At 41.1% G+C, this 23,370-nt stretch overlaps 1 protein-coding gene across 2 annotated transcripts in view; it reads right to left on the bottom strand.

Annotated features, from left to right (window-relative positions):
• The window catches only part of LOC144762426 (cytochrome P450 2K4-like), a 613,835-nt gene that overhangs the window by 229,135 nt on the left and 361,330 nt on the right, over nt 1-23,370 (bottom strand). For both annotated transcript variants that reach the window (XM_078647608.1, XM_078647607.1), the window contains one exon: nt 2,728-2,888. In XM_078647608.1, coding sequence (XP_078503734.1) covers nt 2,728-2,888 — 161 coding nt within the window. The remainder of the gene's footprint in view (nt 1-2,727; nt 2,889-23,370) is intronic.

The raw sequence follows: 23,370 nt of genomic DNA, 5'->3' as shown, positions 1-23,370 counted from the left end.
AGTTCTTTCGATATATAATGATCCTTTTCTCATTTGCTTCTTCCTGCACATCAATGAAATCATCAAATGATTTTATCCAGGCGGTTTTTCTGTTGCCAATATTCTGCTTTTTCGGAGTATCGAAAGGGAGACGGTGGTTTTAGGAATGCAGCGGCATCAGAACCTGTGGAACTTTCTGCTGTTGAGAGCGAAACTCGCTTTGGCAGCTTTGGCTGCCCACCTGGATTGACACCTTCGTGAATCACTAGCCATGTGCTAACATGTGGGTCGTTTCACACGCTTCCTGGTTGTGAGGCGCTTTCTTCCTCTTTGGCGCTGAGTAGCGGCTTTGTTTTTTGCACAGGGTCTTCACCACTCTTACCTCTTTGTATTGTACCTGGTTTATCTGTGTTTATCTACTTCTACTCACAGCATTCCTTTGCACTTGCCTGTTGCTGTTCATTGCACTTTCCATACCTTGTTATCATTGCCTTTAGTGTTTCTTTGTCAATCAACAAATCCCTGCTCCGTAAGCTCCAGGCCATATGGAACACCACAGTCAGACTTGTCCTCAGCATCCTCTGACATAAACACATCACCCCCCACCTGCGAGACCTCCACTGCCCACGTTAACTTTAAAGATACTCACCCAAGCATACAAATGCCTCCACAACATCGGATCCCAATATCTCAACAAAAGAATCACCTTCCATGTACCCAAGAGAAACCTCCGATCCGCTGACCTCGCTCTCGTTGAAACCCCACACATTTACAGAGCCAGAACAGGTGGAAGAGCCTTCTCCTACATCACAGCAAAGGCCTGGAATGAGCTCCAGATCAACATCAGACAGACACTCACTCTGCAAATCTTCAGAAAAACCCTCAAGACCTGGCTCTTTGACTGATCAGCGCTGCCCCCCTGTGCCTTGGGACTCAGGTGAGTAGCACGCTTCACAATTCCCTGATTGATTGATTGATTGATTGATTTGTGTTAGAAAAGTTTCCACTTTTAGCACTTCCTTATACTCGGCGATCACTGCCTTTGGTGCTTCAATGTACCTGCTTGTTGCTGCCTTTAGCTTTGTCATACTGTATGAATGATTACTCTGTGTTTGGCTGTGGCACAACATCTCTTGCTTCAACTTTACCAGCAAATTTCTTGCCGACGGCAAACAAACTTTCTGTAAGGCCTTCACTTTCTCAACTAGACTTGCACTGGCTGGAGTGGTGATTTGACTCCACACGCATTAACTGTCGATTTTCCACATCTACTGAGCCACAGGTGACATGAACAAGTAGTTTGTTGGACCATTTCAAACTCCCAGGGAGAGCACTCTCGTTTTTCAGGTTGTGGGGTTTACGTAATCCCCTATTTTGATACCAGTTGTAGCGTCCTCCCCACCCCAGGTATATGTAAATGATCATACCACATATGGAACACAATATTACACACCTTTATTCTTCAGAGTGTAACAGTTAACTGCTCGTACCACTTCATGAAGTTGCTTAACCACACCTAATCACTTGTGTCACTATTCTACAGAGTCCGTAAGGGACCAAAGGGTCTAGCTATCTCTAACACACATGACAGTACCCCTATTTTAAAGGCACAACTGGATATAAGTACTGGGTCTCTGACCCCACCAAATCGAACACTTCTGGACTTGTAAAGAACCTCTGTCAGAAGAACTGCTGTGCTGTTACTAGGACTGACACTCTTATGCACTGCTGTTAGGGACAAATTGCTTTTTTGCTGAGCTGAGTTGATCCCAGAGTGACCTCCAAGGGCATGTTGGCTTGCCTTCTGTTGCTTGAGACTTAGGCATCCCAAAGTTAATCACCTGCTCCTGTGCCTGGACCTTTGGAAGTGGAATCAGGTGCTTGTGCCAGCAAAACCCACCATTTCTCTTGCCTGTGTGTAGGAAAACCAGCGCATCGACTCCGTTGCAGGAGCAGAATCGACACATTGCAGTTGAAACTGTTGCACCGCCTTAAAGAACTGATGTATCAAAACTACACATTGCTGCAGCTGCAGGGTGGGAAGATCAGTGCACCCCCTCAACTGTGTGACGAAACTCAGCACATTGTGTATGGAACGAATGTCTCTCAGGTCACTGCTGCATCTCCGCAACTGTGTGAAGTAAATCAACCCATCACTTCAACTGCGGGATCGACACCGATGCTTCACTCTGCTGCACCCCGCATCTCACTATTGCGACCAGTATCAAGGCACTGGGTTCAGCAGGCCTGCATGGCTCCTTAAGCTGGCCCGCGCTCCATTCCGTCGGTCTGAACACTTGACTTTGCCCAAGTCCAGGTCTAGCAGATAATCCCCATAGGCACTCATTGCTTCTAAGTGCTATTTTTATTTTATTTTTAGAAAATTGATATCCCAACTTACACTCATTGGATGAATTTTTGTCATTTGGGTCTTTTTTATTTTTAAAATTCATATCGTTTTTTCTAACCTGGGGTGGAGACTTTTTGTAGTGTTTTCATTGTGTTACTATGTGTTATATTACCCAAATACTTTACACATTGCCCCTTAAGTTAGGTCTGCTTGCTCAGTGCCAAGCTACCAGAGGATGAGCACAGGATAAATTATGGTGTATGACTGACTTACTCGGACTAAGATTGCTGTTTCTGCTTGGACAGGGTGCATACCTCTACCTACCTACCCAATTTCTAACAAAGCCATTGAGAGGTGGAGACATGACAAAAACAGCATGGCAAGAAGTTCCAAATTACCGCAACCATTGGTGATCCGAGAAGTCTAATATTTTCATTGACCAAACTCAGTAGTCGCAGGAATGTTGGGTCTTGATAGTCATAGCGGTGGCCAAGCAAGATAGCCACAATGATATTCGCAATAGATGCATTCATAATCACAGTATTTTCAAGTGGTTGCCCTGTAGAGAAAAACACAAGCTCAGTGAGAAATAATTTGAGGTAAAATGTTCATTTTTTATTCTTCCATGGTGAATTTGTTGACAAAAAAACCCAATAGTTATGCAGACAAAAGATAACAAAGTTTATACCTGAGACCTAAATGTGAGATATTTGCAATGATAAGTATGTCAATCATGCTAAAATGACACAAACTGTTGATAGGTTGGTGCACATCCTTGTTGTTTCCAAGGTACAAAAAGTTAATCTAAAGTTTCAGTGGTTGGGTGCTCCTACAGGTGGCGTGTCCGTCCTAACACGTCAGTTAACTATAACAAGAAAGTGTTACCATAGGGCAATGGTAATAACATCCCTGATTGCGGGCACACCTTTTGTTTCTTGAAAATCAAGACTCCTTATTATCTCATCAATATGAGGTTTATTGCAAAGTTCATCAGTTGTTGTATATCATTCTTTCCATACATATAAATCCATGTAGTTATTTTCACTCATGTCGATGTATCAAACTCATGACTGCTCCAATGTGCTCCAATGCATTTCGGGCTTAAGAGCCCTTCATCTGGGGGCTCTAAAATGTAAAATATAACTATAAGCCATATGGCATACTGTCATGGCATGAAATAAACTCATAAGACATATACAAATAACATATATACAAATACAAATAACATTTGCCTGTAAACTGTGCCGATAATATGGTGTTTAACAGTGAGGTAAGACGAGGGTGCATAAAGCCGTTGGAGTGAAATACGAGAATAATGGGTGTCCAGGAATTACCCAAGAAGAGTCAAAAACGAGTGTCAACATGCAGGAATTTTAAGCGCTCATCCACATTAAAAACGGGGGGTCAGTGTATGCGCCGTGGTTACTAGCGTGCTCGACTTTCGGAACAGTAGTGAGAAACTATGTCATTAGTCGCGCAGTGAAAACGACGTCTCGAAAATAAATAAAAGGTGAATTCGGCTCATAATGGAGGGGAACAAAAAGTTCAAGGACTTACGACAAGTCGACATAGGTGAATCATAAACGTGTTCTGTAAAAAAACACGAGAGACTGTCAATGCCCATCAAGTACGGGCTAAAGGAAGTATTTACGTAAAGGTACAAAAAACTTACTGGATAAGTTGTGTCAACAGCGTGACAGTCAAACGATTGTGGTCACGGTGGCTCGAAGTAAACGGATATGGCTTGACAAATAACGCGTTCGACTAAATAAACACGGTAGGAGGACTAACATACGGCCATGATAGAGAGGTGTGTGACTCGTCTGTGAGTGACATCGAAAAGGGACTGGTGCAGCCAAGTGCGTGATGGCCATATTGGAGGGTGTAAAGGGGGAGAGAGTGAGGAAAACTCCTGTGGATATGTGACAGGGTAAACAATAACAAGAGTATTAATATTTACTAACACATATATTGCACATATGATCAAGAAGGTTGTATGAAAAATTATAAATACAAAATTAAATGTGTGACAAGTGCAGTAGCCACTGCACTGAAAGGACTTTGTATCAGACATAATATACCCCCCGAGAGGTGTATTCAAATAAAGCATGAAAATTCAAGGCGGTCATTTAATCCAAACAGCTTCATGGTTTGTAATTTAAAAATCCATGCCATTTCTCACTGTAGTAGGTACTTGTTATTGTCCATATTTTCCCGTTTATTAACGGTTTCCAGAATCATAAACTTAAATTGTGAAATGTTATGGCGTGCCTCATTGAAGTGAATCGCAATGTTGGATTTAGCATTTTTAGTACGTATGTTCGACTTGTGTTCATTTATACGAGTCTTAATTTTCCGCTCAGTCTTACCGATGTAAGGCTTACCACATGGGCATTTTATAAGATACACAACATTTGACGTATCACATGTGGCGTTTACTTGCAGTTTAATATTGTGACCTTTCATTGGGTGAGTGACTGTATTACCACAGATGACGTTATGACAATTGCTACAGTTCAAACAAGGCCTTGTGCCTTTTGCTTGTCCTGGTTTAATGGTTTTCTTGGTGAGTATTTCTTTGACATTAGCATTTCTGGTGTGTGCAAAAATCGGCGGATCTTTAAAAGCTGTGCCAAAGTCAGGTTCCATGCTTAGAATCGGCCAAAATTTTAGAATAATTTTCTTATACGTTGAACTCATGGTAGAAAATTTCGATACCAAAACCATCCTGTGTTCTTTAGGTTTGTGAGTTCTAGTAAGAAGTTGCTCTCTCTGGATCAGTGATGTTCGTACTTTGGCTTGTTCAATGAGGGGACCTGGGTACCATCTGTCGATAAATCTTTTGCCCATTTCCTCTAGTTGGTCACTGGTTAATGCAACATCTGATACTATTCTTTTAATTCGCAGCATTTGGGAGAATGGTAAGTGGTTTTTCAGTGATGATTGGTGGAAGCTGGTGTAATGTAGAGTATTGTTCCTGTCTGTCTTTTTTCGGTATAGGTCAGTCTCAAGCCCAGTGGTGGTGAGGTTAACTTTAACATCAAGGAAAGTGATGGTTTTGTTGTCAATCTCCCAGGTAAATTTTATGCGATCATTAATCTTATTCAACAATCGGAGCGATTCTTGTAATTTTTCTTTGGTGTTGGTCCAAATGATGAATATGTCGTCGATATAACGTACATATAATTTTAAATTGTTGGTCCAATTAGGGTTGCCATAAATATTCATATCCCCATATTGTCGCATGAATATATTAGCGTACATGGGCGCAGCACAATTCCACATTGAGGTACCAGATAACTGTAAATAATACTCATTGTCATGTTTAAAATAACTTTGGTAGAGTGTAAAAATCATAAGTTCCATCAGAAATGTTTGCATTGCCGGTTCTATGTCGCTTTCAACAATAGCTTTTTCAATTGCCTCAATACCACCATCGTGGGGGATCGATGTGTATAGGGATTTAACATCCGCAGTACATAATGTCAAGTGTTCACCTTCATCAATGGTAACTTGTGCCAGTTTAACTAAAAAGTCTGAAGTGTCTTGCACATAGCTGGTCATTTTCTTGACAATAGGTTGCATGTATCTGTCTAGATACTTACCCACTTACCCCATTTTTAATGTGGATGAGCGCTTAAAATTCCTGCATGTTGACACTCGTTTATGACTCTTCTTGGGTAATTCCTGGACACCCATTATTCTCGTAATTCGCTCTAACAGCTTTTATGCACCCTCGTCTTACCTCACTGTTAAACACCATATTATCGGCACAGTTTACACGCAAATGTTATTTCTATTTGTATATATGTTATTTGTATATGTCTTATGAGTTTATTTCATGCCATGACAGTATGCCATATGGCTTATAGTTATATTTTACATTTTAGAGCTCCCAGATGAAGGGTTCTTAAGCCCGAAATGCATTGGAGCACATTGGAGCAGTCATGAGTTTGATACATCGACATGAGTGAAAATAACTACATGGATTTATATGTATGAAAAGAATGATATACAACAACTGATGAACTTTGCAATAAACCTCATATTGATGAGATAATAAGGAGTCTTGATTTTCAAGAACCAAAAGGTGTGCCCGCAATCAGGGATGTTACCATTGCCCTATGGTAACACTTTCTTGTTATAATCATGCTAAAATGACATCAAAAACAAAGTTGAGCAAGAGGAAATTATTTAAGAGAGGTAGGTACAACCTCACATTGTTGCTGAGCATAAAATATTCTCCACAGTCTACAGTCGCCTTTATCGAATGACCATAAATGCCCTAAGGGGATTTGAAAAAAATATTACTAGACTCTTTAGTTATCTAAATCCACATTGGGATTCATATGATGAAGAAAATTCAAATACATAGGGTGGTATAGAATACAACTCGATGCCAAGGCTATAGTTTTTCATAGAAGGAACATATTAGGAAGATTATGAGCATTTTCCTGTTTCTATGAGGTGTCATGTTGATGTAGCCTATGGTTAGCACAATTTCGCTTTGAAGAAAAAAAAACACATTAGAGCATCATCATAGGTACCATTTGTCAATTTCTTTGAAGAAAAGGTGAAAGAGGTTGGGTTCTGAAATGCCACCCAATCCAATCTTCAGATGCTCTATTCTGTAGGTTGGAAAGCTACTGGTGTGTGGGTGTCCTTTAGGAAAGTCACTCACTTAAGACAAAGTAAGCCCATAGCCAAATCTCATACAATGCACACATTTTCCTAATCTATTTTCTGTTCGTTCGGGCTGGACTGTTCCCATGAGGCACAGGGTCAAGGCTGATTTGCATATGGCCATGTCTGAACTGGGGTGGTGTGGAGTGCAAAAAAACAATGGATTTAGGCCCAGATCTCTGTACTGGGGTGAATGTATGACATTGTTCTGCATTCTGTCCATCAACTGTTGTTTTTTCACTAATCTATTTTCTGCCCTGTAGCTAAATACATGAGTTGTTGTCTCTGGGCATGGTAGGTTCCAAACTGCTCTAAACATGCCAGCTCAGCGTGCTATTAAAATTCAAGAACTGTTTATCAAGACATTAACAATTTTGCTCTTTGACAAATCTTATATTTTAGCAAAAGAATTGGAGAGCTGCGTAGTTGATGATGACCTTTTCAATGACGTACAATCCAGATTCTGATCTGGATTCAGTAGAGAAACCAATACATTTCAATTTGTTGATGATACCCTTAACATTTTGGGTGACGTTTACTCTCCTCAACTTATTGTCCTTGACTTACCAGGGGCCTTTAATACCCTAAACCATGAAGGAGTGAATGGGAATAAATGTTATGATTGGCTAGCCTCTTATCTATACAACCATCACAAGCAATTAAAGTTGAATACCACTCTATGTACCCCTAGTCAGGAGGTTGCATGAGGTTGTGTTCAGTCTACAACTCTTTTCCGTAACTGGATAGAGCAGCTTGTCTCTCTTTGTGTTATCTTTATGATGATGGTACTTACCAGTATCTAATGATTTCTTTTATGTGTGCATCGTCTGACTTCATGAGATACTTTAAGACATTCTGCCTTGCATGTCCGCTTATCAACTTAAAGTGAGCCCCTTCAAAATCTGAATTAATTCTAATTTGTTGTCCTTTAAATTAGGCATGATTCTGCGAATAGTTAGGAGTGTAAAATGTCTTGCTCTACAAATGTTGTGCTTACATAAACTTTATAGATAGGGATTAAAAATATCAATTCAAAGTTCTCTGAGAAGTAATAATCTTCATACACAAAGCTTACTTCAAACTGATGGTGAGAGTCCTGTCCTTTTGAGACATTTCTATGAAACTGGATAGGTGACAGGTAAACCCAACATTCACCTCACTGCATTAAAAAAGCTTACCAGGTGCAACCACATTAGTTCATGAGTAGGTACAGGGGATTTTTTTTTATTTAAGAGGTATTATGTGTAATCTGCAACATTTTCTGAGAAGAAAATTAAAACCATGTGATTGTGGTATTTAAAAAATATATATATATCTTGATTGGCATTTTCAGTTAGAAATTCAACAATGTTTACATGAGCAACATATCGCGCCACAGTTCTTCGTCCAGTCTTAATTCAGTTTATGAACTGCACATTGTATATGGCTACTTCAAGTCCACCCAATTTAAATGAGCAATAGTAAAGAGTAGCCAACAACTTCTTTGGCCGATTCGCTGTCTAACTCTGGTGAGATATATATGTCTCCTATTGCTCTACATGTATACTGACCCTTCAGAAGTTGCTGGGGTTGCAATTTGAATACAATATCCATCGTATTGTGTAATATTTAAACCAACATAGCATAGAAAAACAAGTTAGTAACAAAGGCATCCAGGGGATCTACATTGAGTATATTTTTTTAGGATCTAAGTTGTCTCAGTGAGAGAGTGGGTATCTACTTCTTAACCCACGTACGTTATCAATAAAGGGAGGGGCACGGTGGACCCCTATGTCCATTGGTAATCTCCAAGCAGCGTTTTCTCCAGCCCCAACAATCAGGGGAGCGCCACTGCTTGAGCCACTTATTGTGTGTTGCATACACTCTCATCCACATTCCCCTCATACATGTAGGACACCTCCACATCTCTCCCCTGTGCCGCTTCTGAAGGGCCGACCCTCACTATCCACTTAAGCACTATTTGCTTCTGGTCCAAGACCAGTGCAAGATCAACGAATCTGGTGCCCACTTTCTTAGCTTTGGGCCTAGGGAATACTCTCAATAGCCAAACCTCTGATGTGCACTGTGGGGAGCGAGCCAACGTCCTGTCGTGTTTATTATTGAGGCCCAAAAGCTCTGCAATCTCAGGCAGGATCACATCATGTGCTTGAAATCCACACATTTTTTCATGTTTCACCTTTCTGAGGAGAATTTCTTAAGTATTGGTCTGGCCTGTGTTTCCTATTTCTTTATGTATTTATTTTTATGGAGACACTTCTTCACAGCCTTTCATAATACCCTTTGTGTATGAACAGGCTTTCTTCAGGCAAGTCCTTAAACTTGCGCCTGCGCTTTCCATTTATTTTAAAAGGAAGGGTGTTTCTACTCACAAGAGTGCTGGCGCATCCCCTTCCTCAGTCATATCTGCTGTAGTTGTTCAACCTGCTGCCAGCAAAGTACCACCTAAAAGACTCAAAAAAGACGCGCCACCACTCTCTAAATCTCCTCCTAATGCTTCTCTAGAGTTGCTTTTAGAGGAAATAAGAGTTTTGCTCACATTCATGGAAGAAACCAATGTTAGAACACAAAATCTTTCAAAGAGATGGAATCTTATGAAGGAGCATATTTCTATTGTAGAGCATTACATTTGTGATTTCAAGGATACCCCATCTAAGGTAATTTCAGGAGCAATTTACTAGACTATGGAGACAGGTTGACGATTTGGAATATCGCAACAGTAGAAACAACCTTTGCATTTATGGATAGCCTGAAGACACAGAGGGTTCTAACCCTATATCTTTTTTCAAAACTTTCCTCCAGCAGCATTTAAATCTAACTGAAGTTTCATCTCTTAACATCCAGCGAGCTCACAGACTTGGCCATTCTTCTAAAGTTCTGATCACATCTAGGAAACTTTGAGGAGTCATCTTGTATTTTCTAGAGGACACAGGACTAATGCAGGTCATTTCCGCTGCCAGACAACTTAAACGTATCTCCTGGCCTGGGCATGATTTATTCCTTTCTCAGGGCTATGCCAAGGTTAATGTAGATCGTTGAAAAGAGTCCTTAAGTATTTGACCGATGCTTCGCTCCCTTTGAACCTGATGAACCTTTTCACCCATGTCTCTTCAAGGACACTTACGATAACAAAACTACTACCTATGAAGATCCATCTCGCTTGAAGGAATTTCTCTATAGCCAGAAAATGGAGACTTTAGATTTTACTGCATCATCTTATTTGTTCAAATTATACTATATTGTGTTGTCTTTTTGCTTCTCAATGCTTCCTATGCATTGTTATTTAATGTGATATATGCAGCCATATCATATTGATGTGTTTTCATTGTTAACGTATGGTTTTGAATTTTGTTGTAGGGGCCGAAGCGTTCTTGGTTACTATCAACTGCTTCTTACTAATTATAACCTTTTCTACCTTACAGGAGTTATCCCATCTTGTTTCTTGTTCTTCTCTCCTGTCATGTGTATTATTGCCCTTCGTGTACCTCTCCGTTCTCTGGGGTCTTGCCGTTCCATCTTTTCCCGTGGTCCCCCCGCCCTCGTCAACAGTTTCTGTAAGTATGTTTTTTTTATTCTTCTGATCTTCTTTTTTCATTATTTCTTCTTCCTATACTCCAACCTATTTTCTTTCTCTTTCCTATCTTCTTTAACTCACTTGTTTTTACTTCACTTTTTTCATACTGTGTACTTTCTCTTTGGACAGGTACCTCAATTTTCTTGCCTTTATTTTATTTCTCATTTCTAATTAATAATGTGATGCCTCTTGATTTTCTCAAGGTTATGTCTGATTGTGTTCAGTGCAATGCTTCTTTTTAATGTTCTTTACAGTAGTTTCTTGGAATTTCAGGGGGTTGAATTCCCCTCTCAAGCATCAGCAAGTTTTATCACATTTGCCAAACCTTAATGCCAACATTGCTATTTTACACGAAACACACTTTAAAGGACAGGACTGCATGAAAATATGCAAGGCTTGGGTGGGTAAAGTGTTTTTCTCACTGGATTGAGATGATAGATGGTTTTTACTTACATTATCTACCAACAAAGTTCCTACAGTTGCATTTAATGTGTATGGCCCTACTTCTCCTGATTGTCAGTTTTGGTCCACTAATACCCAGAAACTATTGCAGCATTCAGATGCTAATCTAACACGAGTAGGCGACCGTAATCATTTTGTTGATCCCATTGTAGATAGACACTCTTCAGCTCACTATATTCCCTGCAAATCACAAAAAAACATTTGTACATGCTTTTGGAAAACATCACTTGATAGATGCCTGGTGACTTTCCAATCCCTCCTTAAGGGAATACACTTATTTTTCTCTAGTTCATCATACCCAATCTAGGATAATTCATGTTTTTCTCTCCCATCATCTTAATCAATTTTTACATTGTACAGCTACAGGTACCATTTTAATTTCTGACAATACCCCAATGTCAATTTAATGAGACCTTTTATCTACATGCAACTCTGCTAAACGGTAGAGATTCAATAACTCATCACTCATGGATACTGATTTTATTTCCTCCTTCACTTCCTTTTTTCATGAATGCTTTCATTTGAATCTTTATGATACTATTTCCTTCTGTACCATTTGGGATGCTTTTAAGGCTTCAGATCGAGATTTTATTATACATTTTGTCTCAAAAAAGGAAAGCATCTCATGCACGCTCCAAACCATTACTTCAGAACATGAAACACCTTGAACATATTTACTACACTTCTCATACACAGAGGGCCTTGCAACAACTTATTGCCGCTAAATTATCTTTTAACAAAGTATCCATGGAGTCTGCCTCATCTTATCTTCCTAAGTCTAGTGCCAAGTATTATGGAGTTCAAAATAAATCTGGAAAGTTGCTAGCAAATTATGTTAAAATTAAACAAAACAGACTATTTTTTTAACCCATTACAGCTGATATTGGTCATACTTAATCCATTGACTCGATATTTTAGGACAATTCCATTCCTTTTATGCCAATTTACATACACCTGAACATTCACCTTTGGATCAAAACATTATACAATATATTTCCTCTATTCACAAACCAGATTTTGGTAAAATAGACTTTGGGTAGGGGAGTTAGGCAGGGATGGCCTCCATCTCTATATCTCTTTAATTTGGCACTTTAACCTTTTTTTGTTCAGATTTAGGCAAAAGTCTCTTATCAACTGGTTCTCCTACAATGCACAACATATCAAACTAGCTGCATGTACCGATATTTTTTTTATTTATGTCAAAACCTCATTCCTTCCTCCTTGTTTTTTCATCAGAGTTTGTATCTTATATTCTGGTTTTTGGCAACGAATTAAATACTAATAAACTTGAAAACTTACCCTTGAATACATTCACTTTTAAACATGACTTGTCTTCCAACTTTAATTGGAGACCTATTCAAATTAAATATGTGGGTTTTCAATTAATTCCTTCTCTTACTACTTTCATCTCTCTTAATTTCGATGTGCAAATTCATAAGATTGTTTTCTTTACTTTTAGATGGCACCCTTTACACTTATCTTGGTGAGGCAGGTTAGATACAATTAAGATGATGTTAGTCCCTATTATTTTATTTTATTCACTACTTCTAATATTCTGTTACATATCCAGTTTAAATCCTATAAAACCATTTATTCTATTGTATCCTCTTTTCTTTGGAATAACAAACAATCTCAATTGTCCTCTTCTAAATTGAAGCATCCTAAAGCAGAAGGAGGTGTACATTTTGTGTTTTTTTCTAACTACCATAAAGCATTTCTTTTGAAGCAATCTGTTTATTGGATTTCATCTCCTTCTTCATTTGCTCCATGATGGGTAGACTTAGAATGAGAGTTTCTCTCCGCATTTCCATTTCTTGAAGTCATCACATTTATATGCATACCTTGGAAGATATGTACCACGATTTCTCAACATAGATGTAAGCTATTGATCTAAGTTATTCCAAGTCACCCTACAATCTTGGGAACTTTTTTGGAGTCTTCAATCATTTTACACAACTTGGGGCCAGATGTAGGTGGCCAAATACTCAGAATTTCTGAGTTATCGACCGGTTAATAGCCATGTACAATGTACGTAACACCAAACACCATCGCAAATAAGGAATCACTAAAAATAAGGGAAACCACTTAGCGGTTCCTTAATTTGCCATTAGCAGACCCCGAAACCCTTAAATAACGAATCGCAGAATAAGAAATCCATAAAAACTCGCAAATCGTTGTGCCAAAAATCGCTAATACAGATTTTTCTATTTTTCGGTATTTAGGAGTCGCAAATTACCACTGACTCAAAGCAGGTGGTGAACAGGTGCACTGCATTTAAACAGCTCCAAAATACAACATTGTGAACACAATGGAGGCCCTCAATGTTATTGCAAGGTGGCTTTGTATGCAAGCAGCAGGACTGAGGATCTGGAGACGGGAGGAACGCGTGTACAGACTGCGTGTTACATTGTTCCAACTGACTGAGGCTGTAATCCATGAGAGGAACAGGCCCCCAAACCATCCTAGACCTGATACGGGAGCTGCACCCACTCCTGTCGCATCAGACACCAAGGGCACACCCTATACCAACACATGTTTAGGTGCTCTGTAGCCTGCACCTACTTGCTTCAGGTAGTTACCAGTGGGTGATAACTGGGTCAGGTGGTGTGTCACAGAGTTGCCTGTCCCGGTTTTTCAACACTCTCCTGGATGCCATGATGCAAATAATGCATCACTACATACGCTTCCCCAGCACACAGGCAGAACTGCCGAAAACCAAGATGGATTTTTATCAAAAGGCACAGTTCCCACATGTTATAGGGTGCATTGATGGGACACATACCAATCTGTCCACCTGCAGCTACAGAGTACATACATCGGAACCGCAAATCTACACATTCTATCAGCGTGCAGGGAATTTGCGATGCGGACCACATCATTACCCACATTGTAGCCAAATTTCCAGGGAGCACCCATGACTCCCACATATTCAGGAACAGTGGGATCTGTACACGTCTGGCTGGGGGCGAATTCAGAGAAGGATACCTGCTAGGTAAATCAATGTGACATACCCTGATGTATACCTTGGATGAATGTGTTGGTGACTGTTATTTATGACACTTCCTTCTTCACTCATGTGATAGCGCATATACCGTGCAGGCATTTATCCTGACTCCATATCTCAACCCATCTACCCCAAGTGAGAGAAGATACAATGTAGAACATAGATCTACGCGCAATGTTGTGGAGCGCACATTTGGACTCTTCAAAAGCAGGATCAGCTGCTTCCACAAAAATGGAGGTGCACGTCAGTACCGCCTCATTGTCTGCTGTAAAATAATAGTAACATGTGCCATGCTGCATAACCTTTCCACAAAGAAAGGAACAGCAGTGGAACTAACTGACTCTGAGGACGAGGATGAGGATTATCCACAGCCTGAGCACAGCACAGCAGGTGTGGCAGCAGCACCAGATGGGGGACACAGACGGGCTGAGATCACACACAACTATTTCTGAGTAAGTAAGGAGACACCGCCAGTAACTGTAATTGAGTGAGAGTGTTTTATTAACTTTGACTCAGGCAATAGCATAGCACACCGCCACAACATGAAGGCCTCAACATGCCATGCCAATATTCTATGGACATTCCAAAGCCTAAATGGGTTACATCACCCATTTCACAATGCCAGGTGATGGCTATCATTATTTCCTGCGCACACGCGCAGCAATGCCACGTTCCCTGGGCACACTGTCCTCACTGGTAGTCTGTCCTGTGGCAGCGCTGTGCCGTTCGCTGCGCCTCCTGGACTCGGGTATCGGGGGTGTGATGCTGCTGCGGGTTGTTGCCTCTTCACTATCCCCCCCATCCCCTGCACCTGTAGTGGCTATTTGGTTGGTTTGGAGCACTTCGAGTGCACTGGTCACTGTGACCAGCCCCCTTGCCACATCACGGCTGCAGTGGGCCATCTCCTCCTTCATAGCCACCGAGCGCCTGCAGAGCACAGAGGTGGCAGTGGAGAGGCAGTTCACTGCCTTAGTGTAGTCATGCCCTCAGTCACAGTAGTGTTAATACTGTTTATGCCCTCTTTAATTTCCAGCATGTGTCTGTTCATGTGGACCATCTGCCGTTGCACTGATCTAATTGCTTTACCTTGCAGGCGCTGTACCTTGAGCAGATTCACCTCTAGACCGGCGAATACGCTTGAATCCTCGCCCTGTGCAACAGGACTGGCTGCCCTTGCTCTGCGGCGTCTGACATCTGTGTGGGCGTGCTCGGTTGGGGACTGTGTGCCTGCACTGTTGTCATCCTCTGCCAGCATGGAATGTTGGCCTCCCATGCTGTCCTCCTCTGACACCTCCATCTGCTGGAGTCTAGCCACTGTATGCCTCCTGGCTCTCGGTGGTGGTGGCGGTGGTGATGGTGGTGGTGGTGGTGGTGATGGTGCTGGTGGTGGTGGTGTATGTTCTGCAGGTGACAAGACCTCCTCCTCCTATGTGTTGTCTAGCCTGGGTGCCTTTCCTGTGTCCCCTTCAGCAGGCTTGCGCGATGGCTCGCCTGTGGAGACAGAATGTACATTTGTACACTTGTCTGGCAGCATTTGCGTAATAATACATTTCATGACTACCAATCAAACTGACTGTCCTCTGCTTGCTAATTGCTGATGTGTGTCACATGCCTTTGGGTTCAGTGGACTGACTGGTATGATATGTGTTACTTCTGACTGCATCTCCCATAATGCATTGCTGGTTTCTAGGAAAGCATGTACTGGAGTGGGAATCATACTGCCTCATTGGGGATTGTGGATTGGGGTTAGGGAGTGGGGGGCACAGCATTCTGTGCATGCATTTTACCTTGCATGTTGCCAGCTCTGGCTGAGCTGTCTGCATCTCCAACCCCACTCACGCTCTCCAGCTGGAGGGCAGACTCCACCAAAAGATCCAGGGCAGTTGGTACAGGCACTGTAGGTCTCCCACCACCTGTCTGCTTGGCTTGCTTAAGTCTATCAGCCAACCTCTCTTTTGCACGTTTTCTGAGGTCATATCAGCATTTTTCAAGTTCTTCAATTGAGCGCTGGGTTACGCCAATGGCATTCATCCTCTCCTGGATAACCAGCCATATCTGCCTCTTTCGTCTGTGATTCAGGGACATGCAGGAAAATGTTGCCAAACTGCTTATCATGGTCCTTTATCACCTCCTCTATCAGCACCTCGAGCTCCCTCTCACTGAATTTGTGTTTCACTTTGCGCTCTCCTGCCTCCTTTTTCCCTCTCCTGGTAGTCCATTTATGGTCTGGGGTGTTAGCAAGAACTTAGAAATGCTGCTCCTGTGTTGTTTGCTGTTCTCCCTGCCTCTCCAACAGCTTCAGGATCAGTTCAGCTGCATGGGTGTGGCCACTTCCAGGTTTACGAGGACATCAGGAAGCACAGGATTGACTGATTCACCAATGTGCAATTTTTCAAAATACTGGATTTGCTAATTACCAAATCGGTATTAAGGAATTGGTGATACCGATTTGGTAATTGGGATTCGGTAAATTTTTTTGCGATTTTTACTGAATCACTAAATTTTACAGTTTTTTAATTTTTGTTTTTTATCTACATCTGAAATACCGAGTTCTTAATTACGAATCGGTAAAATTTGCTATTAAGAACTCAGTATTTCAGTTTTACCTACATCTGGCCCTAAATAATATACCTATCTGCTGGCCTTCTTAGCAAACTAAAGGCTACTTTGGGTCAAACAATTGTATAATAATGATTCTTTGATTTCATTCTCAGAAGCTTCCACAATGTTTAGTTTATTGTCTACTTCTTGTCATAAATTTCTGCTCTTATGATATATCATATCGCATTTATACATTTTAATCTGTCGCCTGCCCACAATGATCCACAATCCTCCATTAACCAACCTTTTAAATACAAATCCAAAAGCCTCCTCTATCTATTAATTCCTTCAACATACAATTAGTGATGGTCCCAAATCTCCAATAGAACTTTCTTGGGAAAATGACCTTCAAGTTCCCTTGCCTCTCTCTAAATTGAAACCGATTCGGATCAAGATTAGGCAATCGTCTCATGCAGCTAATACTACACAAGCAATTTTTTGTTTATATTAGACTTTTTAGAACTCCTGCTCCTTTTCATAGGATACCTCCAGATACTCTGGACACATGCTGGACATGCTCTGCACAACATGCTGACCTTAAACATTTAATCTTTTCCTTTCCCTATGTCTCCACTTTCTGGCAACAAGTTTGGGTGAAATTAATTTCTTATTTTGTTTGAATACTCCTTATTCTATTTTAAATGTTTTCTTAAAAAGTGTTGCTGCTGTGTGGGCTATTGTTTCAATTAATTTGCAAATAATTGACCATTTGTTGGCAGTTTCCTTTCAACAAATCACAAAACATTGTAAATTATCTAAGCAGTTGTCATCAAAAGCATGGTGGTACACTGTCTTCTACAATCATAGATTGGATACTGAATGTACAGTTAATCTACTGAAAACCTGGACCCCGGCACATTTAAAACTTTTTTTAAAACACTTAACTCCAAGGATCAGCTATGATCTCGATTTTCAGCATGCACAAAACTACAATGTTATGCGTTATATGCTGAGTCAATCGAATTCAAACAAACACAACAATATCTTTCTCACACTCTGACACACGGTGCCCGGCGTTGTATGATTTTACTTCGGTTTGAGATACTTCCTCTCAAATCTTTTACCTGTAAATGGACAAATAACAATAATGCCACTAGCTTTTGTGACCTCTGCAAAGGAGGAGTTCAAGACCTGACACATTTTTTGTTAAAACCAGTTCAAACAAAGTGTAATTCTACAAATGTACAGAGTCTGATTTCAATTTTTAAATTCCCTCCCAATGAACTTGTATGCTATAATATGTTAAAAATTTTTACAACTTTTTGAAATTTGTATTAGGTGAAGCGTTCATAAATTACCTGACTATTAAATGTAATCCTATTGTTTTATTAATCTATGTGTTGTTCTCAGTAGAGAACTAAATCAAATAAATAAATACATTTTAATTTGAATTTGAATTTGGATACTGCCTATATGTAGCCTATATCTCTTATTTTGAAATGGCAAGAACTCAGATTTTAGATGACTATGCCAAAAGATTTTCTACTCTCTCACCTCTAACCCCCTGATTCCGTTTTATCTTGCAATGTATTTCTTATCTAACCATTACTGTTTGATTTATCCATACTAATATAATAAAGAGAGAGCCCAAACCTTTGCGGCGGGTAATCTCAGGAACCACAGCACCAATCACAACACCCAATACAGCGTTGGAAAGGGCAGTTGCAGCAGAAGGACATAGGCTATGCAGACGCCCACCATAGACATTTAAAATGTAAAAGAACCGCGCCAGCAAAGTAGTCCCTTGTGGGCGTGTCTGCGTTGTGCTGTGGGCGTGTGCAGGGGGCATGACAAACGCTGGGGGCGTGTGGTACGTTCCGCCCTTCATGCCATGTCTCATATCGTGTGCTAATCCCACCCTGCTCCCTTTAAATACCTCTGCACCCATAATAATAACCCACCCTTACTCATTAAAATACCCCAACACCCTTAAACACTAACCCATCTTAACTCTATAAATATACCATGTACCCCAAAACCCACGCCTATCCCTAAACCCTAAAAATACCCCTGTAACCCAAAACCCAAACCTAGCCCTGAACCCTAAAATACCCCTTTACCCCAAAACCCAAACCTAGCCCTGAACCCTAAAAATACCCCTGTACCCCAAAACCCAAACTTAGCCCTGAACCCTTAAAATACCCCTGTACCCCAAAACCCAAACCTACCCCGGAACACTAAAAATACCGCTGTACCCCAAAACTCAAACCTAGCCCTGAACCCTAAAAACACCCCTGTACCCCAAAACCCATACCTATCCCTAAACCCTAAAACTACCCCTGTACCCCATAACCCAAAACTATATCTGAACCCTTAAAATACCCAAACACCCAAAACATAGACCTCAGAACCCCAAAACATATACCCCTATACCCATACTTACCTTATCCAAACATAAAAAAAAACATGCTTTTACCATTCATGCATTTACAATGAATTTCGTTGTAAATGTATGCGTGGTAAAAGCATATAAAATGTAATGCCATGCGTTATAACGGCATTGCAGGGTCATGGTACTTTCGTAATGAAAGTATGCGGAGTGAAAGTTGCGGAATAATGGGTGTTTACCATCCCCCGGTAAGTACATTGGTGGCATGGCGGCCCACATCTCGGGCAACATACTCATATTTTTTCACCACTCATTTGAAAAATGCACAGGTCTCTCATTGATGGCCAGCACCGACATACACTTTTAGACACACCTCCCGCTACAATTTCTAGAATTGCGAACTTTAGAGCTGGGGAGCTACGTTCGAATCTCGGCATCAGCTCAACATCCTGTGATTCCAGACAAATCGCTTTGTCTCCCCGTGCCTACCAAAAATTAATTTGTGCTCTTCTGTAATGTAAATTGTGCTCATGCCATGTTGTCGAGTTCGCGCTATATAATATTGCAAGGAAAAATAAAGTAGGGAAACTCGAGTTCACACACTACTGAATGCGCACTCTTAAGTGCATCAGCAGTGCACCGTGAATCGGAGCGTTTCACAGGCCTGTCACAGATAAGGAATGCTATCAAAACGAAATCCTACAAAACAATATACTACTGGCCCGCAGCAATTCATACCCGGACACTGTTGGGACGGGCTGCTAGTATTTATATATTTTTATGCTTTTTGTGCAAAATTATTTCATTTGTACTTAAATCCTCTCCTTTTTTCCTCCCCCTTATACCTGTTTTTATTGATCACCCTCTTAGGTTTACATTTTCCAATGATGTATTCATATGTATTTCAATGAATATATCCCATTCATAATTTCAATAAACCTCTCTTTAAACTCCAGAAATAGCAAGTTGCAGAAATATCGGAAAAAAATATCATGATACAAATAATTGAGATGCAGAAATATCAGGTAAGTAATATCGTTTTTAGGGACACCTTCTTGCACAAAAACAATCCTGAGAGGTATATTTCTCTTTTTGTGTGGGCTTCACAATGCACCACACATAGAAAGAGGCTAACATAAGGCGAAATAGATATATCCCCCCCCCCATTACACCTCACCTGGACAGGTGTAAGGTATTGGTGCATTCCCAGCTGTACCACTTCCAATAAATCTGAGAATGTGTCAAAATCCATGAATGTTGCATGGAAAGACCCAGTGCTCATGGAAATGTCTCTATGGTGCAGAGTAACACAAGGCATCATTTTGCATGACATGGTGCATGCCGCACGGTACATGGAGGTGCAGGAGGTGCAGAAGGTGCTCCGTATCACGGTCGCTTGTGCTGCGGCCCTTTTGCTTGGCTGCAGCACAAGCCACCATGATAAGGAGCACTTTATGACTGTCAGCATGGCATTCGCATTGTAATGCAGCAGTTGGACCATTGCCTGCTTGTGGGGTTGTCTTCTGACTGCCGCAATAGCAGGTGGCAGTCCAACTGACCGCCATCTAAATTGGCCCCTAAGTCAGAAGATAAAATCTTTGACCTTAATGAATTTGCTTGGTGTATGCCACCTCCACTCGATCATGGCTAGGCTATCTAGGTCCCGGTCAACTACAAACAGTGACTTCTGTTTGATGTTTTACTTATTCTTGGCACTTTTGGCCCCAAAACATTTAAAACTGCATATTTCTGGGTGCCCTTTTTGGATTTTAGTTATTTTGTACGCATTGTTCTTTTGAAATTGTTCTCTAATTTTAGAAATTGGTTGTCAGCCTTTTCATTGTATTTTATTTTGACCTTTTGATTGTGTTGGTACTAAAAAATGCTTGAAAGCCTTTTCCCTGAGTTAAGCCTGTCTGTTCTGTGCCATAGCTACCAGGGGTTGAACCCAGGTTTACTTATTGAAGTTGTGTGTAGGATTTGACAGGATTTTGGGCATAATACTTGGGAATGATTCACATTTTCCCTAACTAATAACCAGTTTCTTACAAAACTTGATTCCGGTCTTGGAAAGACATGGCTTGGTAGTTTGGACTGGACTGTTCCCATGAGGCACAGGGTCAGAGCTGATTTGCATATTGCCAGTGTCTAACCCAGGGTGGTGTGGAGTGCAAAAAAACGATGGATTTAGGCCCAGATCCTTGTACTGGGGTGAATGTATGACATTGTTCTACATTCTGTCCATCAACTGTGTTTTTTGCATCTTACAAAACTGTACACGGAAGCAGGAAGGATTACTTATGTCTGTTCAAAGGTGCTTTTACCACCGCAGTACGAAAACAGAGTTGTGGCTGTCTAGCATTGTGCGACTAGAATGTTTGTGCATATTTTGTGGGCAGCATTTTGTTGCGGAGAGGAAGGGTTTTGGTGTATTAGTGCTGTTGTCTTTTGTGCTGCACTATTGCATTGTGTTAATGTTGTGCTGTACTCTAGTTGTTGTTCTACTTTCTGTTTTGTGTGTTTTGTAGTTTTGTTATGTTTTTGTTCTTGGAATTTTGCTTTGTGTTGTATTATTGTGCTACATTCTGCTGTTTATTTTACAGATGTCAGAAAAATGTGCTACATTTCCAGTCTAACGCAGCAATTTAAACAAAAAATTAACAATTTTCTAAGATGATAAAATACTACAGCTCAAGGTGTTCAACAATTTAAGACACTGGTCCGTTCAACATTGCGACAGAAACTGGTCATAAATTAGCACTTTCAGTGCTCACTTTCACGCTACGTGCCAAGCAGTGAAAGGAGTCCAACATTAGATGTCAAACCACTCCTGATTTTTGATCACTTTTTTAAAACTTGAAAATACTCATGATGAGGTTTTAAATTAGGTTAAATATTGCACATCTTGGCAAATTGCCAGGGAAACAACATCCCTCAGCAGTATCCCATCATGTCATATGTGGTGCGAACATGGGAATTTCAGTGGTGTTCTACATTTAAACAAGAAACATAACTCGTTTTTGAATTGTGTTTGTTAATTATATGGAAATGTATATATGGTGAAAAGTTCCTCCTGTTTACATTATATGGATATTGCGAGTCACCAAGGAGTTCATTGGTCACCTAAAGGAGCAAGGCCAAAGGCAGATTTCTGTTATAAGCATGATGCCGTTGAAGAGTTTTTAATGAGAAAGCCAGTGTTAACATACTATTCAACTTTACTTCCCTTTCATCTCTAGGTTTTATGGAACTTCATGGGCTTTTTCATATTTGGCATATTAATCCAGAATGAGAGAAATATGCTAGTAAGGGTGTTGCTCACCCCCTTGGTAGCTTGGCACAAGCAGACAGGCTTATCTCACAGGCAGTGTGTAAAGCCTTTGTGACCACATACAGTAACCCAGTGACAACACTACAGATGGACTACACACAAGGTTTTATATAAAAAATAAGTATACTTTATATAGATTTACCACAAGACCATAAACGACAAAAATACACAATAGTGTTACTTTAAGATGGTAGTTTTAGCTTAGTTTAGTTCAGTTCTTAAGATGCAACACTTTGCGTCAATGTACCTTTTGTTGCTTTGCCCTTCCACGACAAGCAATGTCGCAGAGAGGGAAATGCGGCAAAGTTCAGGTACAAAGAAATAAAGACGTGAAGATCTTCCAGATGCGGCACACTCCTTCGGGGATGTGAGAAGTTCTCGGTTCGATGCGTAGACTGCAGCGGCGATACCCTTGTTCCGAATTGCGACGGCAACAGCTCCAACTGCGACACTCTTCTACCACGATGCGTGAAGCTTCCACACAATGTGACAACTACAGCAGCGACATCCTTGTTTAGAAATGCGACGGCTGCAGCTCCGACTGTCGGCGAGCTTCCCAGGGATGCGAGGCACTTTCCTCGATGCAGTGCAATGCGACAGTTCCAGCGGCGACACCCTTGTTCAGAAGTGCGATGGCAGGCACAGCGACGGTAACCCGCTTCTACCTTGTTGCGAGACTCTTCTCTGGATGCGGTGCAGTGCGACAACTCCAGCGGCGACACCCTTGTTCAGAAGTGCAATGTCAGGCAGCGGCGACACGCTTCCTCTTTGTTGCAGCACGCTTCTCTGGATGCGGTGCAGTGCGACAACTCCCACAGCAACATCCTTGTTCAGAAGTACGACGGTGGCAGCAGTGATGGCAACACGCTTTGATCTTGTTGCGTCTCGCTTCCAGCTCCTTGCGACATGCAGTTCCTCAGAAGGCCCAAAATAGCAGCAGGTACTTCCACAGGATCTCTGGGGAGCTGGGGGTTGAAGTCTGTTGTCCCTGAGACTTCAGCAGGAGGCAAGCTTTTTTCCAAGCCCTGCGAGATACTTCACAAGTTGAAAGCAAAGTACA

This window comes from Lissotriton helveticus, chromosome 6, assembly GCF_964261635.1.
Source record: "Lissotriton helveticus chromosome 6, aLisHel1.1, whole genome shotgun sequence".
NCBI lineage: Eukaryota > Metazoa > Chordata > Amphibia > Caudata > Salamandridae > Lissotriton > Lissotriton helveticus.
This window is presented reverse-complemented; position numbering and strand designations above follow the sequence as displayed.